At 34.2% G+C, this 11,947-nt stretch overlaps 1 protein-coding gene across 12 annotated transcripts in view; it reads left to right on the plus strand.

Moving 5' to 3' along the window:
* Positions 1–11,947, plus strand: part of RYR3 (ryanodine receptor 3) — a 245,015-nt gene that overhangs the window by 77,507 nt on the left and 155,561 nt on the right. For all 12 annotated transcript variants that reach the window (XM_069784114.1, XM_069784119.1, XM_069784115.1 and 9 more), the window contains 3 exons: positions 37–193; positions 6,329–6,502; positions 10,448–10,569. In XM_069784114.1, the coding sequence (XP_069640215.1) occupies positions 37–193; positions 6,329–6,502; positions 10,448–10,569 (453 nt within the window). The remainder of the gene's footprint in view (positions 1–36; positions 194–6,328; positions 6,503–10,447; positions 10,570–11,947) is intronic.

Below are 11,947 nucleotides of genomic sequence, written 5' to 3' on the forward strand. Positions count from 1 at the left end.
TACTTCATAAATTATTTTTTGATGTCTCATGTTTAGCTGGAGTGGAAGTAACATCAGATGGGGACAGCCTTTCCGTCTTCGGCATATTACAACAGGAAAGTACTTGGCTCTGAATGAAGATGAAGGACTTGTAATGTTAGACAGAGAAAAGTCGGACACAACATCTACTGCCTTTTGTTTTAGAGCATCAAAGGTAAATAACATCAATGCAAATTTGTCTTAAATGTGGAGCACTCGAATACTAGATCTGAGTTGGTTCAATGACTTTATAAATTACTTGTAATTTCTAAATTGAAGCAATTGACAGGGATTATGCATTTAAATACAAAGGTAAATAGCCTGAGTTGAGAGTAACAAAAGTTTCCTTGAGGAAAAATAGAGATGATGAATAAATTTTAGAGTAAAACTAAACTGTTAACAGGTTAAAAAAACAAGATTGAAAACTAATACAATGCAAGACACAGTGGTTTAATCATTATAGAATCATTTTAGTTGGACAGAATCTCATTAGAATGTTACTTGTTCCAGCTCTATATGTCATAATTGAAGTCAGCTGAATTCAGTTCAGTTGGGGAAAATTCTGCCCTTGCTATTCTTTAGGCAGTGTGTTGATAGGTGAATTGCAAGGAAAGTGTAGTCAGTGATTTCTAAACCATATGTTTTCAAATAGTGCTCTTTAGTGAGCTGCTAATTACATGTTACTAGCTTTTTGATTGTTTCCAGCTGAGAAAAACAGTAGACGTGAGAGAGAATGAAGAATGATTATGGAGGTAGGCAAAATTAATAACTTTCTTCCAGAAAGTGAAAGGTTTTTACACCAAAGATGATGACAATTTTTTATGTGCTTTCATGATAATACTTATAAATAGTTTCAATATCTGCTACAGTAGAGTTTTTTATTAAGTATGAGAAGTTAAATGTTCCATGTAATTCTGAATGCTGTATGGTCCCACAAGAGCAGTGAAAAAGAATCTTTAAAGTTAAATATATACTAGATAAAAGCTAGCATTAAGGGTCTTGACAGATGCTAGACTTTTGTTAGTATAATAAGCAAATAATTCTTTTTAGCATGTTTAAAATAACAATGGTTATTTTATTAGTGTGACTGCATACACTATGCTGAGAATTTCTTTTTAACCAATCAAAATAATTGAAAAAACTGTCAGGAAACTTACTTAGATTGTTAGATGTTCACCAGATAGTTTTTGGTTCTTTCTTCAGTGTAAAGGCTATGCAGTGTAGATTGTATGTACGATGTTGTGCAGGTGCATTTATTTCGGCTGTAATTTTTTCCCATTTTTTTCAAATCACGGCACCCTGGTAAGGATGGTGAGTATGCCAGAAATGTCACAGTTACTGGTTTAATATTGCGTTCAAATTCCTATAACATACTCACTGACTAATTGGGCATCGGCTGTCCTGCAATTTCTTAATATTTTAATCTATGCATATAAATGTATAAATTTTAAGTATATTAATTTTATGTTTATGTATGCATACTCATAAATAATTTCTGTTACACTGAATAAACATAGCCTAATTTCTCACTTTTTGTTGAGGGGTGCCTCAAAGACACATTAGTGACATTTTTTACAATCCCCAAAATGACTAAGGTGAAGTACAGTAGTAATTAATTATGCTGAAGTCTGTAATGACTGTGTAATGCATTCATGCCTTCTGCTGTGTTTGTACATAATATGGTTGTTAACGTACATTTTTATATGAAGTACAGGCTCAGTGTCTCATCATCCTAGGATTTGTGCTGTCCTATATAGAAAAGTATATTTTAACCTCACAATAGCTTATAAATTTGCTTTTGCCTGTGCCAGGAATAAGAATAGTTGTTTATTGTCTGGGCAATTGAGAGCTGCACTGGCCCATGGGTAGAGACATTATTGTTTCCAAAGGTGAGGGGAACAAGCAGTGATAACTCTTCCTGAAGAAAGAAAGGTGAGGTTTTGGAAGCAAATAAACCCCCAAAATTGATCTGGACTGTAAGAATGAAAGGACTCTTGAAGCTAAATGCTGATTTCATACAGATTGAAGGGAAAAAGAACTGTAGAACTAATAGTTAGGCTAGATATATGCGAGTGTGATTATCTTAATTTCTGCACATATGTGTTTGTAAACCTTTGTTTTGTCTTGTTCATTTTCTCAGTGATGAAATATTTTCACTTGCCTGGACCTTAATATGGCAGGAGTTAAGGGAAATTTCAAGACAACTGTCTAATACCTTCCTATCCAGCTGTGTACAGATCCTTAAAAATAGGGTGCTGGAATACCTGGCTGTTTACAACACTTCTGTCCTTTAGACTCATAGAATAATTCTGATTGGAAAGGACCTTGGGAAGGCATCTAGTCCAGCCTTCTGCTCCAGGTGGGGTCAACACCGAATTCACACCAGATTGCTCTAGAATATATATTGCTGTGGAGTATCCAAAAGGAAATAAAACATTTCTCCATTGAGGTATTCTTTCCAGTTTGGAAGCCAGCAAAACGGTTTTTGTGGAAAAAAGAGATTATCTTTGCTGGTAGGCAGAGCTATGAGGAGTATACCAAATCCCCAAGGCTTCCAGGAGCCTGTAACACATGACTTAAAGTCTTATTTTTCCAACAGTTGTTATAGAGATCCTCTTGTTGGAAAAGCACAGCTTCATCTTCAGTATTGTTACATACCACTTCAGCAGTCTTGCGTGTTCCTTGCTTTTCAAAACCTGTGATTGCATTCACAATGTATTTATTTCCACTGTTTTGTTTCCTTTTGCTGTGTAACACTGGAAATCGAAACAGATATTTTAAATTATAAAATTCAAATTAGAGTTTTCCTTAATATGTCCTTACATAAATAAGAATAGAAGGGAGCTTTAAAAAAAGTGAAAGAATATGCTGAAGAACTTTATGGTGCTGATTTCAATGAAAGCAGCATATGCAATATATGTCTGTTTACTGCAAATTACTGCAAACGAAGCTTACAAGCATCAGAAATTGATGGAAACGCCCCAAAATTATGCCTTTTGTTAGGTTTAATATGGAGCTTACTTTGTCAAAAGTTTTGAAATGTCAGCCCTTATATTTTAAGGCAACAGTTTGTAATGCCTTGTGACCACATAGACACCAGTTTCCCTACAGCAGATGGAATCCTGTTTTGAAATGGGATGTTCTCATTCCAGCGCAGTACTTGGCTCAGTATACTCTGCTGAGCAGAATCTTGGTTCTGCTTATAAATTTCTTTGAGAATAAACACACTGAAGAACAAGAGCTTATTTAAAAATATCTGTTTATTTAATAATTGTTGTGGCCCAGAATTAATGTTTGAGATTTCATATTTTATTTTCATGACGATTTATTTCAATTGACAATGAAGAAGTTATTGGTGTAGTTTGAGTAAGTAACATTCTGACACATTCAAAAGTCACAGATGACTCATGCAGAAGGATTTGATATCATTTTAATATTACTGCCAGCATGTAGCTATCTTAGGGGCTCAACATGGCATTAGGATGTCGTAATAGTTTAGTAGTAATCATAAAGTTTAATTTGTTTTTGGAATAAGATGATAGATATTTCAGAGTCCTTTACCTACAATTGTCTCTAAAAGTTCCAAGTGTTTATTTGTAAGTTCATATTTTACAATTGTCATTTCCCAGTAAGTACTGCATTTCAAATACAGTATAAAGCTATTTTTTTTCTACTTATTTTATATGGGAGGAGTAAGTAGAAGGTAAAATTAAAATCGCCTTTTTTTTTTTTCATGCCTACTGGGGTGTAGAGATGTATACAGCAAAGTATAGAGAGTACAGTAAGCCCACTAGCAAGATAGGTAAGCTCAGTGTATCAGTCCTCTGCTCTTACATTTGTGGAACTTCTATCATTTTCTTTTGTAAAATTGGGGAAGCCTGTGGCAGTACTTTTAATGCAATAACAGTGTGCAACACCAAAAGGTGCAATTTTAATCAGCTGCGTAGGTTAGATTTAGTAAGAGTTCAGCAGTCAGGTTGTCTTACCATTCTTAGGGGTAGGTAAACACGCCCTTAAGATAGCAAGAGTTTTTTCCGTACTGTGTTTTTACAAAACAACTGTTGAAAAATAGTTGTAAAGGCAGCTCGGTTTACTTGTCCTGTTCACACTGCCATTCCTTACTTTCCTTCTATCACGCTGGAATCTGATTCTATGAATTCTCTCATTTTCTAAATCTTGCCCTTCTTCTAGTATATTAAATATCTTGTGAAAATTGCATCTTTGACAGCTTTGTCCTCAAGTTCCTTTGTTCATTCCTTATTTCTTTTATTTTTTGTTACTGTTATTTTTCCTTTGCCATCTTCCTGACCCATGATGTGATTCGTTTTCTTCGTCTTGATTCATTCATGTCCTGAGGGAGTTAAACTGAGAATAGGTTGTGAAGAGAGGATTTTGAAGGAGAAAGTGTTTGGATATTTTGCTGCTAAGATATGTACAAATGTCTAGATAAGAGATATATTTTTTTCCCTTCTCCTCTGATAATCTTTATCTGACTATACTTTTCAGCTGTTAGAAAATACACCCTCTCTTTGCACACTGCTCTCAAATGACTTGGCTGAAATCCTAGAGAAACTGGACAGAGCACAAAGAGCAAAACATCATGAAGAGGAATTTATGCTGTATTGCTTAAAGTGAGAACAGCCTTCAGGCCCCCTAAATCATTCTAAAGCTTTATTTCTGAAATTTCAAAAATCTTGGTTTTTCTTTGTTTAGTGTTGTCAGAAAAGATCAGTATCGCTCAATTTTTTTTAGAACAGTAACTTAATTAGGATCACTTGTTACTACATTATGATTTCTTTCACTGAAATTTTCATTGATGCCTGATTCTTGACTCAGATTTAATATTTGAGAAAAATGTTTTAATCTTCAGGGTGCTATGTAAAGCCAAATAATTAATTGCTACTTTATTGTATTTTTCATTTAATGGCCTCACCGTAAATGTGTATTGAATGAGTTCATCTTTATCTGTATGTGATAGTACAGTCCGCATAAATATGATGTGACATGATTTCCCCATAGTCTTGATACTGTAATGGTATCCCCAAGGAATGTCTTGTAATTTCATTCTACTTCATCTTGGCATTATAATGCTATCTGTTTCAACTAATGTTATTGTTGAAATGTGACAGCTAAATTCCTTATAAATGAAAGTAGATTAGCATAGCTAAAATAGAGCTTCTTTTTACTCCACAGATGTTGCACATTCAGTAAACTGAAATAAGAACCTGTTACACATATAATAATTTAAACTGTGTATCAATGTCTAACATATTTTGTTTACTTAGCAACAAATGAGCAACTATGTACGCTTAAGGTTAAGTCCATCAGCAGTTGAAATCATAGAAAAATAATATAATCTAATTATTCTATTTACTTAGAGGTTTTTGTTTAATCATACACATGCACATGCATCCATAATTTGCTATTACAGAATTTGCTGCGTAATTCTGTTCTTATTCCTGAATTCACTTTTGAAAGCAAAACTATTTTATTTTAAAGAAAAAGCTACTTGCTGTTGTGCTGGAGATTTAAAATCCTCTGGTTGTGAATGAAGACTAATGGGATTAAGAAGTAGGTGGGGCTTAAAAATTGCACTGGGTATTCCAGCCAAACATTGAACAATGTCTTTAAAAGAGATTTGAAAGAATCCAGTTCCTCTTATAAAGAGGATAAATGGAAAAATAAAATAAATGTAAAAAAATAAAGAAATGCAAAACTAAAAGAAATGTAAAAGCCAAATTGTAATTATTTTTAAATTAATATTTTCTTCTTTGCTGGTTGTTGCAATACAGAGGCATTATTCCAAGTGAAGTTTTTATCCGCATCTAGTATTTATAAGCAAAAAATTCTTTAGCATAAAAATATTTTAACTAAATTTCAAAATATGTTTCTGCTCATTTTTCTTTTTCATATTTAAGATAAAATTTGAAAATTTTAGTAATGTAGAGTTCTACAGACTCAACTAAACTGAAACTTTAATTACATCAGTAACTCAGTTATCGATTAGGTTAGGTTAAATATTTAAAGATTTTTTTTTTTAATATATATTTCTTTACATGATAATAGATCTTACCTGATTTTTTCTTGCTTCAATGAAAATGATGCTTCAGATGTAAAATTATTTTTAATTGGACTCTGACTAATTAATTGGATAGAAACAGAAATAATGTGAAATGAAATTTAGTTGCATCTTAACAACAGAAATAGCATAAACCTTGTTCAGTGTTGGAATGTGTTTCAGTGTAGAATTCAATGGTTTATCCAGTTCTAGTATAGAGATTAAATGCCAGCTTTTATTTTATCTTCTTAGGAGCTAAAAGAAAAGCAGGATTCTAGTCTTAAACGTGACATTGATGGAATGGGAGTCCCAGAAATAAAGTACGGTGATTCAATCTGTTTTGTCCAACATGTGGCCAGTGCCTTATGGTTGACTTACAAAGCACAAGATGCTAAATCAGCACGTTTAGGTCCCTTGAAAAGAAAGGTAATGTTTGAATTTTTTTTGTAATTACTTGTAAAATGAATGTTAGTTGCATAACAGTTTGGGTCTGTCCTGGTTTTTGCCATTCTTCCAATGTGGCAATTGTGGGTTTAACTTTTTTGTGCTCGTTTATTGAAAATGACGTGAATGTTTCATTCTAAAAATGAAAACAATAGTGGATATTAACATAACTATGTAACTGAAGAAAAACTTTGCCACTAAGAAATGTATTTAGCTATTTTTCTTGGCCGAAGAAATTATTAATTTGGGCTCAGTTTTTATTTTTGACACTTCGGTGAAATGTGGAAATTCCTGATTTGGGTGGTCAAATCACTTTTTTGAAAATCTATCTTTAACTGTTTAAGGGCGTAAACTTGTAAGTCATCTTACATTCACTGGTGTTTTGGATTTTTGTTTAATTGAGTATATTGTATGAAATGGCAATTGAATTTGTTACATAAGGAGTTTCTGGGGCCATTTGTTAGGCTTCTTGAGGGATATTAACAAACAATTTCCTGCCAAAATATTAGATGTAATTGTGATGTGGCATCGACAAGGTCTTTCTTTCTCTCAGCCTTATGATCAAAAGGTATGAGTATATTCTTCATTAGTGGCATATGACCTGTTATCTCTTCAAATTATGTTTATATTTCATTCAGAATTAAGGGGTTTAGTACTAGCTTTGCATAACTGCATCATTACCAAATGATTCTTTGATTCTGTATTCATAGATTTTTACAACATGAACCTATTGCTAGAACACACACAAAAAGGGTTCATGACTGAACAGAATTTGGGATTCTTCTTTAATTACTTGTATGTATGTACATTCACAGAAGAATATCCATACACAAGCACTGTAATACAAAAAATGAGGTCTTCAGGACACCCTTGGCACAATCTTATTTATTTATGCAGCACACATTGTCATAAATGGGCAGTGTGTACCCAACCCCTTCACTACTTCTCAGCAACCTGGCTGATGAGAGAAATTCTTCTTTGTATGCCAGTCATTCAGTATTTTCTTGGTAAGAGATTTAATCACGTGATGATGGCCTCTTCCTTTCCCAAGCCAGTATTAGCTATGGGATTCTGTTTCCTCAGAGGGTCCAATTTTATTTCCTGAAAAGACAACATATAGATTCTTCCTCTGTATTCAGTGAATAATTTTGCAATAGCTTCCTGTGAAGTTTAGTATTTTTTTCCCCCCAGTTTTCTGCTCAGCAGCAAGGTACTAATAGAACCTCCATAATTGCTATCACTTTTATTCTTTGAAACTGTTTCATTCACGTTCGAAGACTCAAAATCTTTTGTTGCCTCTTACCTGGCGAATTCTTTCCTGTTAAGTGCCTTCAAACAGAAGAAAATCCAGACCTTCTTGCTTCCTGTAACTGATATTCTTGTGGAGGCAAGAAGCAGTTTTTCATCCTTTGCAAAATACAGTACTGGACTATAATTTTGTAAGGTAGTTTACATGTATACATCCCTTCTAAATTTCATATCAGATTTATTTTTCCACAGTAAAAGTGAAGTCATAGCTTTGTATGCATACTCGACCATCATTTTGTCAGGAGATTTTCACTTTCAGTCACTGTAATCCTTCTCAAGCTGACCTGCAGTTTTTGTAACATGCCTCAGTAGCCCTAGGAGGATTGAGAAATACCTTACTTGTACGAGACGCAAAGGGTGGTTTTTTTCACATAAGCTAGCTATTATGCACTGCCAGCTGCTGCAAATCTATAGAGGGGAGAAAACAACTATGGGATTAGTTTTGTTATAAAATACTCAAAATGCCAAGAAAAAATTTCTATTGTTTTGCTTTCATGTAGTTTCATGTATCTAGTTATCATGCTGTGTTTGCAAAACACGAATATGTAAGAAATTCTAGCATCATTGATGAGGCTTCTGTTGCACGTTTTCTGCTGGAATTTTGATCTGTTGTATCTCTCTCTGAGATCTTGGTAACCAAGGGTTCAAGACTTTGCCAGGTAGTGATGATGTTTACATTGATATTCTGTTCCACATTCCCCCACTGTCCAGTGTGAGTGATGGATGCTTGTTTTCTCAGTTTGAGAGTTTGCTTCTGTGCAAGCTATGAACTCCTGCAGAGCTCCAGAATGCTAGAGCTCAGAGAACAGAGAAATATATGCTACGTGTTTTGAATTCACATCCTGGAGACCATTGCTCAGGGTGTTGGTCAATATCAATGCCCTGCTGTACTGCAACAAGCAAGGCAGTGCAAAATGCCCCTTTATACTCAGGGAAGTGGTTTATCTGAGGAATTGGAGTAGGAGGTGCTGGATGCTTCTGGCCGTGATCTACTTACTGGAGATCTAAATAGAACTTTCCTTCAGTTGTGGTGTTTCTGGATGATTTAGTTGAGGTTTTGGCGTGGGGTTTGGGGTTTTTTGGGGGTCAAAGAAATAGGGAAAATTAGGTCCTTTTAAAAGACTTCTCTCTTCCCTGATCTACTGTATATTTAGGGAGAAGAGTGCGTATCTACTACACAATGGTGAAGGCGCAATTACTTTGTAAAGCATGGAAGCTTTGGTATCCTATCTATCAAATATTTTCATTCCTGTACCATTACTGTAGCTGCGAAATGTGGAGCTACATGCAATGACCTGAGGAAACGTAATCTGATTGTCAAATGTTTTCTTACTAGTTTTGTGATGGGAAGAATGGTTCCTTAGTTATTGTTCAGTTAAGAGACCCCAGGACCCTTCTTTATGGAAACAGCGATATGTCAGCTAACAAAGTTACCCACAGTGTGACTCTATATAAAGAATTACTTGAAGAAAGAGAAAAGATGACAAATAGTAAACTAGTCGCATTTAAGATAATATTATCAATATACTTGTTCAAAAATGTCTTCTCCATCACATTTCCATGGATTCTGGGGTCCAGATGAACTCGTAGCGTGATTGTTTGCCTCTTTTAAAAGCACTTCCTCAGCATGTTGGAAGGAACAGAGCACATGTGTACTTTGGATCCTGCCAAGTATAGAAAAAACATCACTTTCCAATGCTTTGGTATACCTATATGACAGTATGTAAAAAAAGCTGTTGGTAAATAACCTTCCCATTTGTGGCAGTAACCACTTCTGTAACATTATTAGTTTCTTTGTAAGCTATTTAGTGCCTTCAGAATTACTCAGCTAACTGGGAAGTTGGGCAGCAAATTTTTACTACCTTACAGCTAAAAATAAATACATTTTTGAGTGGAGAATTCAGTAGGTTACATATTGGGCAAAGAAGCAGGATAACTCATGTTTCATTCTTACAGAAGTGCTGTAGGATTTCAGTGCCTCAAAATGATCAAGACTGGTTTTTGTGATACCTAAAAATTATGATGGCTTTTTGTGAAATTGGGTGTTTATTTAAAGGGAAAAATTAAAAACCCACCAAAGGATCTCTGTTGTTGTTTGAAGTTCATATGATATTCACATCTGGTTCTGATAAGAATCCAACATAATGGGTAGAGAATAGTTAAATGAATCAGAATTTACTCATAAATGTTGTTGCTACTTTAGCTGCATTGTAATTTTTATGATGTTTGTCACTCCAGCTTGATTTGCTTGTCAGTAGTCTTTTCATGTGTGAATCCTTTAGTAAATGATGCTTAAGATAGTGAAGATCCTCTCTCCCTGACAGCCAGAACATAGAAAGAATGACATATTTTGTTTCAGTTGGAAAATATTTGGTAAGCATGTATGTTTAATGAATTGCAGGAGAATAAAGGTGCATTAAAATGTTTTCTCTGAATAACTTTTATGTGATTGGCAAATTTGTAATTAATTAATAAACAGGTGTTCAGATAAAGTCTTTAACAAGTAGTAGCTCAGTATATATGCAATTACTGGTTTTAGTGCAGTATTGAAATTACAAAATATTTAAAAGCACAATGGTATTTTAAGTAATTATTGTGATAATTACTGACTTTCAATAGGTTATATTACACCAAGAAGGCCATATGGATGATGGTCTAACCTTACAAAGATGTCAGCATGAGGAATCCCAGTCTGCTCGAATCATTCGCAATACTACAAGCTTATTCAGCCAGTTTATAAGGTACTTGTTACCATCTTATATACCATCATTTTTTGTTTGTTTGTTTTTTAAAGTATTCTGAAATGATAAGAATTTCTCTAACAATCCTTATTTCCTGCTTTCAAGTATTTTTATTTAGAAGCTATTAGCAATAGATTTTTACTGACTTAAATTTGTAATTTTGATGAGTAATGCCATTAAATAGATAAAAGAGCTTATTTAAGATTACATGAAATCTAATACCTTGAAGCCAGAAGTAAACTGGATCATAATCCAGGTTGTAGAAAACATGCTAAATGATCTTAGCGTAACTCCATTAGTAAGTATTCTACAGTAGCTAGAACTTCACAATATTCATAAAAGGGTTCTTATTTTTCTGTTTTTCTTGGTAGACCCAATATTATACCTAACTCTATTCAAATTTGTCAAACTAATTGAAAGGGATATTGATGCCTAGTACTGTTTAGATCAAAACCACGATGGGAAACCATAGCAGCCCCAAGTCCATGCAAATAAACAATAGAAGGAAGTACAAAATAGATCTCTACATGTCTGGGAGGAGAATACCAATTTATTGCCTTAAAAATCTGGGCTGAAACATTTTACCTGTACCTTTTTAATTACCCATTCTGTTGATCCTCCTACTTCTCTGTCACCCCTCTGATCATATCTGGAAGATGTAAAGATCAGAGGAGAGGTAGTTCTCTCTGGTGATCTGTATGCAGTATAACAGATTATATGTAGTAACAACAATTACGGCAGAAGGATAACTGTCAGCTGAGAAGGTGGAAGGAACAACTTCTTAACCTCTCTCTCAGCTAAATTATTATGTGAGCATTCCTAAACTTCCTGTTTAAACCAACTCATTTATTTGCACTGGAATGGATTTATGGGTATTCAAAGTCAGTAACAGCATCTCAGAGAGAGACAGTGACTATATCTGATTTTAAGGAATAATTCAAGTTGTGATTCTAAGACTTTAGAATAGAATCAATAGAATTACCTTCTGAATCGTATTTATTTTCCAGATCTTTGCTGTACTAGAGGGCAATGCAGTTAGTAATAATACCTCAGTAAGAATTATCTGAGATTGGGCTATTCCCCTAACTGTATAATAGAACTAAAAAACTAATGTGGAAATAGTGATGGCTATTTCCACAGATCAAAACACCAAAGCCCTTGGATACCTGGGCATTATGAAACATGCAATATACGAGTACCCTAAGCATGGAGTCAGTACTACAAAGGATATTAGAAAGTCAGGGAATTTAAACAATTTAATATGATACCAGACTTGCTCTGTCATAATCCTGGTTTATTGAGAAGGATATATAAAGAGCTGTACTTGTTAAGTAGTTGCCTAATATCATTGCCACACGTGTGGCAGCATAATAGCTTT

This window comes from Haliaeetus albicilla, chromosome 5 (genome assembly GCF_947461875.1).
Source record: "Haliaeetus albicilla chromosome 5, bHalAlb1.1, whole genome shotgun sequence".
NCBI classification, from domain to species: Eukaryota; Metazoa; Chordata; class Aves; order Accipitriformes; family Accipitridae; genus Haliaeetus; species Haliaeetus albicilla.